The sequence below is a fragment of the Staurois parvus genome, unplaced genomic scaffold (genome assembly GCF_062004578.1).
Source record: "Staurois parvus isolate SC_StPar_1 unplaced genomic scaffold, SC_StPar_1.0 ptg000179l, whole genome shotgun sequence".
In the NCBI taxonomy this organism is placed as follows: domain Eukaryota; kingdom Metazoa; phylum Chordata; class Amphibia; order Anura; family Ranidae; genus Staurois; species Staurois parvus.
This window is the reverse complement of record NW_028317975.1, coordinates 5,298,596-5,316,502: the sequence shown is the minus strand read 5'-3', so window position 1 is coordinate 5,316,502 and position 17,907 is coordinate 5,298,596. Positions and strand designations below refer to the sequence as shown.

The 17,907-nt window shown below is 44.0% G+C and overlaps 1 protein-coding gene across 1 annotated transcript in view; it reads left to right on the top strand.

Moving 5' to 3' along the window:
- LOC149462256 (contactin-associated protein-like 5) overlaps window positions 1–15,541 on the top strand; it is a 577,382-nt gene extending 561,841 nt beyond the window's left edge. Inside the window, exon 24 of the mRNA XM_089677193.1 lies at window positions 5,961–15,541. Within this exon, the coding sequence (XP_089533319.1) occupies window positions 5,961–6,157 (197 nt within the window). The 3' untranslated portion in view covers window positions 6,158–15,541. The remainder of the gene's footprint in view (window positions 1–5,960) is intronic.
- The last annotated feature ends 2,366 nt before the right edge of the window (window positions 15,542–17,907 follow it).

Genomic DNA, 17,907 nt, shown 5'->3' with positions numbered 1-17,907 from the left:
ACAAGCCTCTCCACTGCTGTGCAATGAAGCGTAGGATCTGGTGGAGGAGTTCTGTCTTTGTCTCTGCTGCCAATTGCTGAGATGGGGAGAGGCAGAGACAAGCCTCTCCACTGCTGTACAATGAAGCGTAGGATCTGGTGGAGGATGTCTGTCCTCGTCTCTGCTGCTGACTGCTAAGATGGGGAAAGGTGGCAGAGATGAGCCTCTCCACTGCTGTACAATGAAGCGTAGGATCTGGTGGAGGAGTTCTGTCTTTGTCTCTGCTGACAATTGCTGAGAGGGGGAGAGGAGGCAGGGACGAGCCTCTATGCTGCCGTACGATGAAGCAGAGGATCTGGTGGAGGAGTTCTGTCTTTGTCTCTGCTGCTGACTGCGAAGATGGGGAAAGGTGGCAGAGACGAGCCTCTCCACTGCCGTACGATGAAGCAGAGGATCTGGTGGAGGAGTTCTGTCTTTGTCTCTGCTGACAACTGCTGAGATGGGGAGAGTTGGCAGAGACAAGCCTCTCCACTGCCGTACTATGAAGCATAGGATCTGGTGGAGGATGTCTGTCCTCGTCTCTGTTGCTGAATGTGGAGACAAGGGGGTACCGCAGCTGCAAGAGAGGTGCCATGGCTGCATTAAATGACCTGTGGGCCTTGTGATATAGATATCTGACTAATTCAGATGCTCACCTGCCCAGCTGATTCAGCAGTCTAGCCACAATCCACTGATCAAGTGCAGCAGCCGCCATCTTTGTCCTCTTCTGGCATCCAAAACTGAGTTCCCACCCCTGCAGCCTCCTGGGATATGTGTTGCGAAATCCCAGGAGGCTGAGACACCAGGGATGCATCATTGTCTCCTAGAAAAGAATAGCAGGGGGTGGACAGAGCCAAAAAGAACCCCAGAAAACATGCCAATTAAAATTGCAGAAGGTAGCAGCAGTGCACAAAGCCTCAGTCAATCTGGGGTAGGTGAAGGTCTGCTTTAAGTACTAAGCGTGTACGCATTGCTTCCTATTCACAACTCAAGGCTTAGATTGAACATTTTGTCTGGCGTGTACCTTTAGAACATAAAACAAAATGTTTGCAATATCTTTTTTGTTTCTTTTATCTTTTGTTTCTTTTATCATAATAAATTTATAGCCCCATTCCCACACAGTCCACCAGAATCTTAAACACACTGATATATCTCATTAATGGCCTTTGTTCTAGGCTGGAAGTTTCACGGAACATCTTATCTTTCCTCATAGCCGATGACAACTCATCTATCACCGTTTCTTACCTATCAACCCCTCAGCCTTCTCCCAGCCTCTGTAGTGAGAAGGTCATAACTGCTTGTAGTAAATTAATTCCTGTGCACATCAGCAGGGATGGCAGCTGCCAAGTCCTTCCCCGAGTTCTGGTGCCATCAGCAATCACTCGGGGTTCTCGGGAAACATTAATATTCCAGAGGATGGTGTCAGTCCTATTGGAAAGCTGTCAATGAAATCGCAGTTTGGCCGGCTATTTGATGGCCTAGATGAACCTACAAGGCCCAGAGATTTCATTTTATAAGCAATGGCAATTCTCTTAAGAAAATGAATTTTCTGGACTTAGGGATTTTGTTTATGAGGTATAGTCATTGACTTTTTTTTAAATTTTAAAGTGGGGTCTCCAAGCTAAAGAAAGGGACAGTTTACTGTCCTTAAGACTTTAGGGGACCAAACTGTGTCCACTGGGAGTAAATAAACCATTCCCCATCTTTGGTGTCAGTGGGAGGAATAGTGCCCCATCTTTGCTGTCAGTGGGGAGGAACAGTGCCCCATCATTGGTGTCATTAGGAGGAATTGTGACCCATCATTGGTGTCAGTGGGAGGAATAGTGCCCCATCATTGGTATCAGTGGGAGGAATAGTGCCCCATCTTTGTCGTCAGTGGGGAGGAATAGTGCCCCATCATTGGTGTCAGTGGGAGGAATAGTGCCCCATCATTGGTATCAGTGGGAGGAATAGTGCCCCATCATTGGTGTCAGTGGGAGGAATAGTGCCCCTTCATTGGTGTCAGTGGGAGGAATAGTGCCCCTTCTTTGGTGTCAGTGGGAGGAATAGTGCCCCATCATTGGTGTCAGTGGGAAGAATAGTGCCCCATCATTGGTGTCAGTGGGAGGAATAGTGCCCCATCTTTGTCGTCAGTGGGGAGGAACAGTGCCCTGTCATTGGTGTCATTGGGAGGAATTGTGACCCATCATTGGTATCAGTGGGAGGAATAGTGCCCCATCTTTGGTGTCAGTGGGGAGGAATAGTGCCCCATCATTGGTGTCATTGAGAGGAATTGTGACCCATCATTGGTGTTTTTGGGCCCGACTGTTAGTGTTATTGGGAGAAATCATGCCCCTTCATTGTTGTCAGTTATTATGCCTCACTGTTGGTATCAGTGGATGAAATACATAGAAACATAGAAAAGTGATGGCAGAAAAATACAGAGTGGTCCATCGAGTCTGTCCATTTTTTTTTTTTTTTGGGGGGGGGGGGAATTTGTGCCCAAAGGGCCAGATAAAAGCAAGAAAAGGGCCATATCTGGCCCCTGGATTGCATTTTGGAGATCACTGATTTGAAGGATAACTGGAGGCAATACTTTTTTGTAATATTGGATAGAGCAGGGAGGGGTGGACCTTTTATCAGCTTTCTGTTGCTAATTGTATCAAGGATGTCTATTGAGAAAAGCTTTGATTGTTACCATAACCTCCTAAGCATCATTCTGTAACTATCCCTTCTAAAATTCAAAATTTGAAGTCTGCCTTATGTGTATGTGATAGCACTGTACCAAAAGTGAAAATTGGTTTTGATAGATCCACCATAAAAAATATTTTTGCCTTCAGAAAAGCAGATCTGTGATTGAAACATAGCATGAGTGGGCCCTGTTCTGGTCCTAGGCTCAGCCGGCTGCCCTTAGGGCCAGCAGGAGATCTTCATCAAGCCTTGTCACGGGTTCCTTAGTGCATTCTGTAGGGATTTTATTAACATCGACTGCTTCAACCCTGGAGGCTATTTTTCCTTGAAATGCATTGGCTGTATTTGATGTTCCTGTTTCAAAAGTGAGATGAACTTTTTTATCAGGTGCTCCTCCATAGACATCCAAAAATTTGAAGTCTAGGAATTGCTGTTTTGTTTTGGTGAATCCTTAGTATTCTTTGAGAGCTCGGAGAACTCCAAATGGTAGTGCATTAAAGGGTTAGTTCGCTTTTAGAAAAAAACTGCCAGTGCAGATAAGGGGTGTCTGTAGAGGAAAACAAACTGGGCAGCTCTGACTAAAGTTGAATAATGCCCTTGGTATAGGTGTAAGCAATTTACGTACCTCATGAAGCCTGACTGGAATATTCCCAGGCTGTGGCTAAGTGAGGCCTAGTCATTCCTGGCACCTCTACCATAACAGGAGTGAGCTCTCAGATGTTGAGCTCAGAGCTACTACATCAGGGGAAAGAAAGAGCATATGAGGGGGTCTGAATCAGAGAAAAAGCACACTCCTGTGATGGTGGAGGTGAACAGTAATGACTAAGCCTCACTTAGCAACAGCCTAGCAACATCCTGAGAGTATTCCAGTCAGGCTTCATGAGGTACATGAATGGCCTACACCTATAGCAAACACACTATTCAACTTTAGTAAGAAACACACAGTTTGTTTTTATCCACAGACACCCCTTACCTACATAGGCAGTTCTTTGTGAAGGTTAACGATCCCTTTAAGGACATTTTTTAAGGGCTTTTCTTGTCTATTTTTATTTTTAAAAAGTTTAAAAACAAAACTGGTCAGTTTCCCATACAGGGGTTTTCAGAATTTTTTTTAATCCAAAGAACAAACAACATTAAGCCTCCAAACCTTTAGTCTGGTTAGTCTGGTTAGTCTGGTCCAACAGACCATGAGACCGTACCACTCATTTACCAAAGAACCAACAACATTAAGCCCCCAAACCTTTAGTCTGGTCCAACAAACCATGACACTGTACCACCGTACCACTCAGTTCCCAAAGAACCAACAACATTAAGCCCCCAAACCTTTAGTCTGGTCCAACAGACCATGACACCGTACCACTCAGTTACCAAAGAACCAACAACATTAAGCCCCCAAACCTTTAGTCTGGTTCAACAGGCCGTGACACCATACAACTCAGTTCCCAAAGAACCAACGACATTAAGCCCCCAAACCTTTAGTCTGGTCCAACAGACCATGACACCGTACCACCGTACCACTCAGTTCCCAAAGAACCAACAACATTAAGCCCCCCAACCTTTAGTCTGGTCCAACAGACCTTGACAATTTACTGCTCAGTTCCCAAAGAACCAACAACATTAAGACTCCAAACCTTTAGTCTGGTCCAACAGACCGTGACACCATACAACTCAGCTCCCAAAGAATAAACAACATTAAGACTCTAAACCTTTAGTCTGGTCCAACAGACCATGACATCGTACCGCTCAGTTCCCAAAGAACCAACGACATTAAGCCCCCAAACCTTTAGTCTGGTCCAACAGACCTTGACACTGTACTGCTCCGTTCCAAAAGAACCAACAACATTAAGACTCCAAACCTTTAGTCTAGGCCAACAGACCATAACACCGTACCACTCAGCTCCCAAAGAACAAACATTAAGCCTCTAAACCTTTAGTTGGTCCAACAGACCTTGACACCGTACCACTCTGTTCCCAAAGAACCAACAACATTAAGCCCCCAAGCCTTGAGTCTGGTCCAACGGACCATGACACCGTACCACTCAGTTCCCAAAGAACAAACAACGTTAAGCCTCCAAACCTTTAGTCTGGTCCAACAGACCATGACACCGTACCACTCTGTTCCCAAAGAACCAACAACATTAAGCCCCCAAGCCTTGAGTCTGGTCCAACGGACCATGACACCGTACCACTCAGTTCCCAAAGAACAAACAACATTAAGCCTCCAAACCTTTAGTCTGGTCCAAAAGACCATGACACCATACCACTCTGTTCCCAAAGAACCAACAACATTAAGCCCCCAAGCCTTGAGTCTGGTCCAACGGACCATGACACCGTACAACTCAGCTCACAAACAATAAACAACATTAATTCTCTAAACCTTTAGTCTGGTCCAACTGACCATGACACCATACCACTCTATTTCCAAAGAACCAACAACATAGGGCCTCCAAACCTTTAGTCTGGTCCAACAGACCAACACCATACCATCATTCCTCTCTCAAAAGCTTTGTCCATACACTTGGCAGCCTCTGGCTCCCATCTGTACTTCTGGACAGAGACGTCCTCTGTCTTCCGGAGTGGAGTCCAAAACCATGGCAAGGTCTCTACAAAAAGTCCAACACACACCTCCCCAATTAGTGCGCTGGTGGTTCTGAAAATCAGAAACCAGGATTGGAGATTTCATCCCACCCAGATCTCTAAAAAATCTCCAGGCTCCAGGTCCCAAAACAGACTTTACTAAACAATGAGAAAATACAGTTTCCTCTGAATGACAAAACTCTCCTGGAGTCCCTCAACCTGCCTGGATGAGAATCCTGGGTCAACAACTCTTTTTACACCCTGGCAGGGCACTGCACTACCACAGAGCCCTATATCTTCCATTTGGCAGGTATTTTACTGTATGTTTCCACGTTATGAAGATTAACCCTCTCCAGTTGGGCTGACTAGGGATGAGTTTGGGATGTGCTCTTGGTTCCATTGGTACCAAACCTGAAAGTCAGCTGTCAGTGCTGGGCCAGGGAGCTGTGGGTGGAGGGGGATTCCCCAACCCAGAGCTGCATGTACGCAAAGGAGCATAATGTTATTGACCTAATATAGCCACTAACACTACCCTTGCTTGCACCAAATGATATGGGATCCAAAGTCCTCAAGATAGAATCTCCTGCTTTGTTTCCAATACTGTCGAAAAAAAAAATTATAACTGTAATTATGCTTTGACAAATACTGAGGCCACGTGGTGATATACGTATGTCATTTTTGTGTTTCCTTTGTAGGTGTGATAGCGATAACGATATTCATCATTTTTTGCATCGCGGCAATCATGATCAAGATCCTCTACCAACATAAAAAGAGACACGGCAAAAGCCAACCTAAGGAGAAAGAGTATTCCGGAAACATGGACTATCCCTTCCGAAACGAGATGGACTTACAGAACACAGTGAGCGAGTGCAAAAAGGAGTATTTTATTTAACAGACTGGATTTCTATAACTTTATTTTATCCTATTTTTTGGGCTCTTTTTAGCTGATTCTTTACAGCCTTTTCCTTGGAAAAGAAATATACCCGACACAGGAGTGGACTTTGCTTCCTTCTCATCAACATCGTTGTGGCTATTTCAGCTGTTTAAGCAGCTCGCCCTCCGTCTTACAGTCGGATCCACCTGTGAGCATGGTTTCTTATTCAGGTTTTACGGTCTTAGAATTGGATCACCTACAGACTTGGTTTGTGGTTCATATGGTCTATTCAACACAATCTCCTAAATATGTGCCTCACAGTCTTCAAGAAACGGTTCTGCAACCGCCGCTATGAAGTAAACCCAAGTAGGAGGTCCCAGCACCAACAATGGATTTACCTTTTGCTTTGGGTCACTAAAAATATGGTGCCATGCGAATGTCTACAGAGACCTTACCAATAGCCAGTGATAACTGTGGCAAATGGTGTAAGCGCAGTGGTGCCACCTGAAAATGGTTTGGACCAAGAGTCCATCTGCAACCTGGCACTGAAGAAAACAAAAGCTGTTGCTGATATATTGTCCAATATGGCATATTATTTCACTCATACACGTAGGCAAATACGTACATACATAATATTTAGGAAATGTACGCTGTGTAGTCCAGACTAGAATTTTCAAGCAAAAATCTCATATTTGCTAGCAATGGTAAGTTGTTCTAAAAGTAAAAAAAAAGACTTTTCAGAGATTTTGTTCCCAGTAATTATGATATATTCGAGCAGATAGCCACGAAAAGAGCTCTCTGCATCAAAAAGTATTAAAAAAGTGAGGCCACTTTTGTTGACCCTCAAGAAGGCGAATGAGCCAGTGGTGACTGCTCAAAGCACCTATATAGCTGTTTCATTGATGTCATTGTTGCGTGTCATCCATTGACCATGGTTCAGCAAGCTTCAAGTAGTACTTACAGTACTTTAAAGTGTGCTTAAAGCATGCTAAAGTGGCCTCTTAATCATTATTAAGCCAATTTTAGCATGCCTTAAGTGCTATTTAGCACAACTTAAGTGCATAGGAAGCTTCATGTATTAGGGCAGGGGTCTCCAAACTGAGACCCATGGGTCGGATGTGGCCCTTTACTTGCCTTTGTTGGGGTTTGGGGTACTATTCCTTCAACTGATATGAGACACTATTCTGCCCACTGACACTGATGATGTAATTGATGCAATGATGTAGTTTTCTTTTTTTACTCCTACTGACCACCAGGCCAATGGCTCTGTTTACTTCCACTGATGTCGGGGCATTTCTACTCTGACTGGCCACAGTCTGGCTCCCGTAAAGTTCAAAGGGCAGTAAAGTTTGGAGACCCCTGTATTAGGGCCATCATGTCACACTTTACATCACCAATCTATTATTAAAGTGAAATGTCTTCCTAGAATTACTCCATGAACAGTAAACAGCCATATGACACATGTACCCAGATAAACACATGTTTGACTTCCATCCTTATTCCAGGTGCCCAGCAATCTGCATCGGAAGCTGATGGCCATTTATGAGCCAACACCATGCAAATCATAATGTTGCTCAATCCTGTGATTGCAACGTTGGGTTGGAAAATGCTTCCTTTGTGTCCTAATGCAGTCAAAAAGCTACATAGCATGAAGGGGGCTATGAGTGTAAATGGCCAACAGTTTCCAATAGTAAATGCTGGACAATCACACAGAAGTAAAACATGGTACCATGCATTAAAGGTACAGTACACCTGGCACATGGCTGTTTAGTGTTCATAGAGTAAGTCTACGGTAACTAGGATGAAAACGAAAAACAAAACGGCACTGGGAGAGGACCACACATGAAGAGTCTAGATAGGTTAGTGACAAATGTCGGATACAGCTGGAGAAATACAAATAGGGGAAGAAGCGTACAATAGTAATGAGTTCAAAATGGGGTGGTGATGAAGCGACAAATGGAAAAGGGGAAGTCCATAGTCAAAGGGTCCTTGGTGGAGGATGGATGGTGAAGGAAGCTCCCCATAGAGCGAAGCAGAACTCTGTAGAAGACAAATCGGACACAAGTATGTGAGTAGATTTTAACCTCTTGTTACCATTAAATCTTGAACCCTCTACACTGAGATTGGTGCCCCCTTGTGTCCGATAGGTAACTAGGGTGAACTTCCACTTTAACCAGTAGCCATTGTGGCTGCAACTTTGCAATCTTAATCCTTTAACCCCCCCTGTTCCAGGAACTAAATGCAAGCAACCATTTCCACCAGCTGAAAGGTTCAATGTCCGTTACTGGGGAATTCATAACCACTCTCTTGCGGGGAGAGGAGTTTGACTTATATTTCGGACAGACAAATTATACACACGTGTGGGACACTTAGCAATTCAACGCAAGTGACGAGAACAACACATACAGAGCTCAGTTACATACATCACCATTTGGAAGAACCAATAAAGGTATTTGGTCTTATGGACAACATACAATTACTTACTAGCAGGGGCGGACTGACAACTCATGGGGCCCCCGGGCAATAAGGGATCATGGGGCCCCTGTGTCCTTGCCCAAACTCAAAAAAGCCTATGAAAAAGGTACCAGGGGCATCTCATGGGGCCCCCTACCGACCCGGGCCCTCGGGCAGTGCCCGAGTTTCCAAATGGTCAGTCCGCCCCTGCTTACTAGACACTCCTCTTATCAGGACAAATAATTACACAGACCCTTCAGTACTCAAGACCAGACATTTGATCAACACAATCATACTTACTTTAAACATCTTGGTGTCCAAGACACAGTTACCCTTTCCACCTCACACCACCATCCCTTTAAACATCTCTAAATGCCCCAGGGGGGGCAAGAAGGATCTAAAGTCATGTTGATTGGTTGTCACAGGGGTCACATGATTAGGAGCTGGTCCGATCGTTAGTGGGGATCAAGTGCTGCTTTTGCATATTCTCAATTGAATTATCTTAACAAAGCTTTAGGTTCTCTTTATCCCCCTCCCGCTCAGCCTTGTCATCCCGTTAACTGGGTCTTTCTGTTCTGGTGGCAGGAAGGATTGCCTCATCAGTTGATCACTGTGATGTCACAGTGGTCACATGACTGGGAGCCAGTTCCACCAGCTGTCAGTCATTACTTAAGGCTGGGCAAGTCTATGAGGGCTCATCACTGTGCTGGGAACGCACAGTGAGCACGCTTTCAGCACTGAAACATCAGCTGCCCAGTGATGGCTTGTGGGCGTTAAAGTCCAAAATTGTGTCACGACACATATTTGTTAGAGGGCAACAGGTTAATTATATCTCCAAGTTTGTTTTTTATCGATTAAGATATAAGCGGATTAAGACATTCTCTATCACTGTCTATTTGTACACTTAAAATTCCATAAAGAATATATAATGGTTACTCTCTAAATAAATAGTGAACATACTGTAACTATCTTAACAGGTATAAAAATGTAAAGTTCACTCGCTACTTTATATTCATTGGAAATTCACTAGAGATTGGCGTATGTTGGAAAATGTCCTTTACCTATGCAATCCATTTCATTTGGGCAGAAATTCTATGGATTTTTTTTTCTCCAATTTTTACTTTTTTAATTGGAAAAAATATAACCACTTCTGCCCTCCGTTGGAAGTGGAATGATCACTTTTAAGAAAAGATCCCTTCTACTTCTTGAAGCCTGCCTTCATAATGTAATCACATGGTTTTACCCAGTAAAGTTGTAAAACAATCTCTGTTAGGGGAGTTACTGAAAGTAGATCTATATCCTAGCTGGATGACATTTGGGGTGCAAAAGCACAGTGTTTTATAAACAATTGCCTTTTTTTTTTTCATTTTAGCCCCTTCCTGCCGCTGCCTCCCGGCCTTTTAACAGGATCTAAATGCCTGGAGGCGGGCATTCCGATCATGTGACCGATGTGATTGGCTGTAACAGCAAGGGAGAATGTAACCAGCACACCTTGGATCACAAACATGGGTCCAAAAGTTTTAATGAACGATCGTTACATAGTTACAGCAAGGCAACATTTCGGAGTCTTGCAGGACCCCTTCATCAGGCATGTGACGATGAAGGGGTCCTGATGAAAAGGTCCTGCAAGCAGGGTCGGACTGACAACTCATGGGGCCCCCGGGCAATAGGGGATCATGGGGCCCCTGTGTCCTTGCCCACACTCAAAAAAGCCTATAAAAAAGGTACCAGGGGCATTTCATGGTGCCCCCTACTGCCCCCGCGCCCTCGGGCAGTGCCCGAGTGCTCGAATGGTCAGTCCGCCCCTGCCTGCGAGACTCCGAAATGTTCCCTTGCTGTAACTATGTGATCGTTCCTTAAAAGTTTTGGACCCATATTGGTGATCCTTGCTGTGCTGGTGACATTCTCCCTTGCTGATTCTGTTTGGTTCCAGCCGACGGTCACTGCAGCACCCACTGCAGCCATTTTTAATGTAGGAATGTGTGCGTTTGGATTGTACACTTGCCTTCTGGCGGTCACCACAATCACGTGATCAGAAAGCTCTCGATCGCTAGTATGCATTGGGAACTTTCCGGTACCTGCCCAGTACTGTGTTGGGAGTGCGCTGTCAGCACAGAAAAGGGTTTACCTAGGGATGCATATATGCGGCTGCTCGCTGTAAGAGCCCACCGGCAGAAAGGCTTCATATATGTGCCACGTCAGCTGGATGTGGTCAAAATACTGTTTCTTTTTTTTTTTTTACTAATTTTTCTGTACTGCTGATCTTTTTTAACCTCTTTCAACCACTTTCTGTCTACACACACTCTCTCCAAGAGACTTATCATCGCTCCGGCTTCCAAATAGTGACTAGGAATTAGCTTAGGTTGCTTCCGAACCTTGAAGTTAACTATCATGGTGGGCAAATGAGCTGAGAAGAGGCACTCATTGGTCTCCTTGTCCACTTTGTATTATTTAGAAATCAGACTAAGAGAGTGGAAAAAGGTTGCCCAAACCCAGGAGGTAGCTGACATTGCTGGGCCAATGAGCTGTGAGTGGGAGATGCCCCAAAATGAAGTACACAAAGGGGCAGGGATGTTTGTGACATAATTGACATTGTCCTAATAGGGCCATATGCCTATTATGAGGTCAATGAGGTCAATGATGTCATGAGCAGGCAACTCATTGGCCCAGCAATGACAGATATCATCTGGGTTTGGGCAAACATTCTCCACTTTCTTACTCTGATTTCTAATTGGTACAATGGGAACAAGGAAGATGGTGGACATGATGGCCCTTTCATGTCATGAAAGGCAACTAATTGTGCAAGACTTATTCTGAAATAGCAATTCATGTCTGTACCCCAAAATCCTTTGCTAGGACGGTATACAGATTATAATATATATATATATATATATATATACAAATACACTGAGGGGAAGAGCAGATATTTTAGACATACTATAGAATTTTTAAATCAATATATGCAGTATTGCACAGGCAAAAATTATAGATATACAGCAGATAAATATATATTTGTACATATATTATACATCTCCAGAAGAAAGAGTAAAAAAAAACTTAATGCAGTCAATTATTTGTTTTTTCTATTTCCATTTCGATCTAAAACCTTCCCAGAATGTATGAAAAAGGCCCTCAAACTGAAAGTTCTTCTTTGTTGTCATCTGTCGGGGCTTGAATCCGACTGGGGGCCCCATATTGGGTTGTCAGCAAGGGCGGACTGACCATTTGTGCACTCGGGCACTGCCCGAGGGCCCAGGGTCAGTAGGGGGCCCCATGAGATGCCCCTAGTAACTTTCATAGGCTTTTTTGGGTGTGGTTTGAGTGTGGGTGAGGACACAGGGGGCCCATGATCCCCTATTGCCCGGGGGCCCCATGAGTTGTCAGTTTGCCCCTGGTTGTCAGACCACTTTTCCCTTCCCTATTAATAACAGTTGAGGGTGATCCAGATGCCACACCCAGGACATCCTTAATGGGAAAAAGTTTTTCCCCCGAGATCAAGGCACCTGGTTAGTAATAAAGGGTACACAAGACACGTTGTGAGAACCTTATGGAGAATTCAAGGCTAAGTTGACCCATATTCCGAGTGTAGAATGTAATATGCCCCTAAAGCAGAAGACCCAACCACCCACCCCGATCCCCCACTGGGATCCACTACCCGCACCCGCTATCACATTTTAAAACCGAGCTCTGCCAGCGCCATCTGTGAATGAACTACAAGTTCCATCTTCCACTGCGGCAGATGGCTTGAAGTTCTCAATGAACTTTGCCCTCGTAATTCATTCATTCTTCTATTGCTCTTCAGTAACTGTCTGCCTGTACAGGAGGTAAGTATGTACTGTATGTGCCATATCTGTAGGATCCCCATGGTTCCATGCATTCCCTGGTGGTTCCGGAAGCTAAGACGTCATTGATCCCTGTGTAGAGTTGCATCCTTTGCTATGCAGAGCAGACCTGGAGGCTGGATGATGAGCGGTTATATTACTGATAAGCCTGATAACTTTTATTACATGTGAATGGCCCTTTTTTACTGTTTAATAAAACTAGAACTTGCTACACTTAGAGCTGCTTTCCTTTCTCCTCCATGGAAGCTGGAAATCAGTGTAGTAGGCACCCCAACTATAGTGATCCCCACTAGTTTCCGAGACGAGTTTGCAGAGCAGCTCCTGTATAGCATGTTGATCATTAGAGTGGGCACCGGTCAGAGGGCACTGCATTTTATCAATGAATGCAAAGCACTCTCTAATTGGATGAGATGGGGTGGTGACTTCACAATCTCTTCTTCGTCCAACTACTGAACACTTTGCATTCATTGAGAAAATGTTTACATCTAAGCTGGTTATAAAAACTCCCATACCTAAATGGTTCTCCTTGCTGGAGGCTCTAACATGAGAAAGCAAAACCTTGCCCTTGTCTATATCAGGGGTAATGATTTAAAATTCAAGGAGGTCTGGTCGCTAAACCTTTCTTCCAGCCAAGGTCTGAATCTCTCTTATCAAGTGAAAGAAAATAGGTTCACCTCACATAAGGTGTCCCCATCAGAGTATGGTCGTAGTTCAGTTGCTCCCATCAAAGTACCCCCTTAAATCAGGTGTCCCCATCAGAGTACCACCTTATATCAGGTGTCCCTGTCAGAGTACCACCTTATATCAGGTGTCCCTGTCAGAGTACCACCTTAAATCAGGTGTCCCCATCAGTGTGCTCCCATACATCAGGTGTGACAATACCTGGAAAGCTGGAAATCAGTGTAGTAGGCACCCTTACTACAGTGATCCCCACAAGTTTCCGAGACAAGTTTGCAGAGCAGCTCCTGTATTGCATGCTGATCATCAGCATGGGCACCAGTCAGAGGGCACTGCATTTTATCAATGAATGCAAAGCACTCTCTAATTGGATGAGATGGGGTGGTGACCTCACAATCTCCCCTTCGTCCAAGCACTGAACACTTTGCATGTTTACATCCAAGCTGGTTATACAAATTTCCATACCTAAATGGTTCTCCTTGCTGGAGGCTCTGACATGAGGAAGCAAAACCTTGCCCTTGTCTATATCAGGGGTAATGATTTAAAATTCAAGGAGGTCTGGTCGCTAAACCTTTCTTCCAGCCAAGGTCCAAATATCTCTTTTCAAGTGAAAGAAAATAGATTCACATCACACAAGGTGTCCCCATCAGAGTATGGTCTTAGTTCAGTTGCTCCCATCAGAGTACCCCCTCATATCAGGTGTCCCCATCAGAGTACCACCTTATATCAGGTGTCCCTATCAAAGTACCCCCTTAAATCAGGTGTCCCCATCAGAGTGCTCCCATACCTCAGGTGTGACAATACATGAGGTTCACCCAACAGTGTGCCCTTATTTTAGGTGTCCTTATCAGGGTGCCCCCTTACATCAGTAGTCCCCATCAGGGTGCCCTTATTTAGGTGTCCTTATTATGGTGCCCTCTTACATCAGTAGTCCCCATCAGGGTGCCCTTATTTTAGGTGTCCTTATCAGGGTGCCCCCTTACATCAGTAGTCCCCATCAGGGTGCCCTTATTTTAGGTGTCCTTATCAGGGTGCCCCCTTACATCAGTAGTCCCCATCAGGGTGCCCTTATTTTAGGTGTCCTTATTATGGCGCCCTCTTACATCAGGTGTCCCCATCAGGGTACCCCTGTATATCAGATTCGCACCTCATAATGCTCACATATATCAACTACCAAAATCACAGTGCCCCCTTGCATCAAAGTGACCCCACACATTAGGTTTCCCCATCAAAGTGTCCCCATACATCAGATTCCCACTGTAGATCAGTAGGGTCCATTAGAACCAGGTGGGGGCGGGAGCTGGGAGGAGAAGCGCACTTCAGGGAGTGGGACTGCTATGGCGCCGGCAATCCTAACAACCAATGACTGCAGCTTAGTGAGGATCCAGGACAGCAAGGTGGTGGGCTGATGGTCTGGACTGGGCTGTCAGTAAGTCCGGATCTGGACCACGGTCCACCATTTAGCCTGGTCTAGATGGACGCCTCCATATAGGCACAAGGCTTGGTAAAAAATGGTGAAAAGATCATCTACATGGAGACCACAAGCAATACTGGTAACTAGTCAATTGCTTTCTGTCTGCCTTTTATTTGGGCCCAACTGCTAGAGTTCCGTTCTTCTTTAACAAAACTGAGGTTTAAGGATACGAATTAACAAGTTGCCGTTTTAGCACTTTTTTTTGCTTTTAATTTGTAACATTTTAAAAGAAGCCCACTAATTATTTCACACAGAAGGCTGTGAAGCGGATTTGGAGAACATGACCTTTAAGCATTACGTGAAGAAAAAGCTGCTATAAAAGGTGCAAGAGAAGTCAGTCTATGTAAATGTATCCATTTTTATATTATTTATTTCTCTATTTTTAAATCATTTTTATGAAAGTACGATTTCTTCCCTGGATTCTACGCGACAGTAAAAGGGCTTATATTAACATTGTCATATCTCCGCAGAGTTACTTTCCTGACACCTGGGACCCATAAAAAGTTATTAAAAACCTTAGGGATGTCATTTATGACCAAGTGGGAGGGATGTATCGTTGTGGGATGAAGGGTGCGTTTTCTAGGTCATGTGATTAAAGCCTTGAATTCCCATTTTCTTTATGGTTCCATTGTTTTATTTAAAGCGCCTTTAGACCAAAACACGTTCCTTTTTAATGTGTTTTATATAACATTTTTAGGAATCATAGAATAGCACAACTGTTAAAACAAACCATGGAAATAAACTAAAATAGTAAAATGATCCTGTTCAATTTTGCCTACCTTTACATTAGTTCTTAAAGAAATCCAAATTTTTTTTTATTTTCCCATTTGGTGGGGTCCCAGTTCACACACATGGGTTAAATGCTCTTTTTTGTCTAGGGGCTCAGAAAGTATAGGAGAAAGAGAGAGAAGGAGAGAGAGAAAGAGAAAAGAGAGAGAAAGAGAGAGAGAGGGGGGGGGAGAAAGAAAGAAAGAAAAAAGAGAGAAAGAATGAAAGAGAGAGAGGGGGGGGGGAAAGAAAGAGAGATAGGGGGAGAGAGGGGGGGGAGAAAAAGAAAGAAAGAAAGAGAGAGGGGGGGAGAAAAAGAAAGAAAGAGAGAGGGGGGGGGAGGGAGAGAGGGGAGGAAGAAAAAGAAAGAAAGAAAGAGAAAGAAAGAAAAAAAAAGAGAGAGAGAGAGATAATGAAAGAAAGAGAGAGGGGGGGGGGAGAAAGAAAGAGAGAAAAAGAAAGAAAGAAAGAAAGAAAGAAAGGAAGAGAGAAAGAGAAAGAAAGAAAAAAGAGAGAGAGAATGAAAGAGAGAGAGGGGGGGAGAAAGAGAGAGAGGGGGAGAGAGAGGGGGGGGAGAAAAAAAGAAAGAAAGAAAGAAAGAGAGAGGGGGGGAGAAACAGAAAGAAAGAGAGAGAGAGAGGGGGGAGGGAGAGAGGGGACAAAGAAAAAGAAAGAAAGAAAGAGAAAGAAAGAAAAAAAAAGAGAGAGAGAGAGAGATAATGAAAGAGAGAGGGGGGGAGAGAGGGGGAGAGAGAGGGGGGGGAGAAAGAAAGAGAGAAAAAGAAAGAAAGAAAGAAAGAGAGAAAGAGAAAGAAAGAAAAAAAAGAGAGAGACAGATAATGAAAGAAAGAGAGAGAGGGGGGGGAGAAAGAAAGAGAGGGGGAGAGAGAGGGTGGGGGGGGGGGGAGAAAAAGAGAGAAAAAGAAAGAAAGAGAGAAAGAAAGAGGGAGGGAGAGAGATAGAGAAAGGAGATTATAAATCCCATCTCAGTCTTTGCAGATGACACCAAGCTGTGCCGGGAATAACGTCCTTACAGGATGTCTCCAAATTACAAGCCCACCTCAATGCTCTGTGTAATTGGGGGACTATGGGGCCAATGAGGGTTAATGTTGATAAATGTAAGGTTATGGACTTGGGAGCTAAGAATATGCATCATACATACTAGGGGGGTATAACTGGGGGGTCAATGGTGGAGAAGGATCTGGGAGTTCTAGTAGATCACAGGCTTAATAATGGAAGCAATGCCAACCTGCGGGTTCTAAAGCGAGCAAAATCCTCTCTTGTATTAGGAGAGGTATAGACTCCAGAGAGAGAGATATCATCCCCCCCCCCCCCCGGTACAAATCATTAGTAACACCTCATCTGGAATATACAGTTCAGTTTTGGGTTCCAATTCACAAAAAGAACATTGGGGAACTGGAGGAAGTACAGAGAAGGACAACTCGGTGTAGAGTTTTTCACTTTAACGTCATCACAGAGGATAAGGGGACACTGTTTATGTCTGGAGGAAAAGAGATTTAATCTCCAAATATGGAAATACTCCTTAGGATTGTGCATATAGGATTGTATTTTTTTCTCTTCCCTCTTCAGTGGTTGAGTTAGATGGAAATATTGTCTTTTCTTCAACCGGACAAACTATGTAACTTTTTATCTTCTGTAGCCACTGAAGAGTCAAATTGTCTTTATGTTTCGGATCATAGTTACCTAGTTCGTCAGGTTGAAAAAAGACAATATTTCCATCTAACTCAACCAAAAGACAAAAAAAAAAAGAAAAGAAAAAACTCCATACTTAGAACCATACAGCGAAGGAAATGCGTATTTGCTCCCCTGCTGATGTTGAATGTTCGCCCCTCACAAAGAAATGATCGGTCTAAAAATCGAATGTTCGGTGTATTGTAACACTGAGAGACAGAATAGCAACAACAAATTCAGCAGAAATGCGTCTAACAAATGATGACTGATCTGCATGTTCATGAGGGAAATAAGGATTTGATCCCCTTCACAAAACATGACTTACTACTTGGTGGCAAATCCCTTGTTGGCAATCACAGAGGTCAGACGTTTCCTGTAGTTGGCCACCAGGTTTGCACACATCTCAGGAGGGATTTTGGCCCACTCCTCTTGGCAGATCCTTTCCAAGTCGTTAAGGTTTGGTGGCCGACGTTTGACAACTCAAACTTTCAGCTGTTCTTTCCATTCAATAAAATCCCTGTGCTGCTGTAGTTCACAACATGCTTCACAGTAGGGATGGTGTACTTGATAACAAGTATGGCTATAACCATATAGTTCAAATTTTTGTTGTTGATTATTTATTAGGCTTCCCTGGGTTCTGCTTAGTGTATTATTTTTATTTATTTTTATTATTTGCTGCAGCAAAAATGGCAGACAACCTACAAATTCTACCAGGGGAATGTAAACGTACGAGCACGGCCGTATTTGGTTTATACCATCGTTCTGCTGTCAGCATAATATCATCACTGTTTATTTTTTATTTCTGATCTTGAACAAATGCAGATTATTTTTCCTCTAGACGTATTTATTTGTTCCATTCC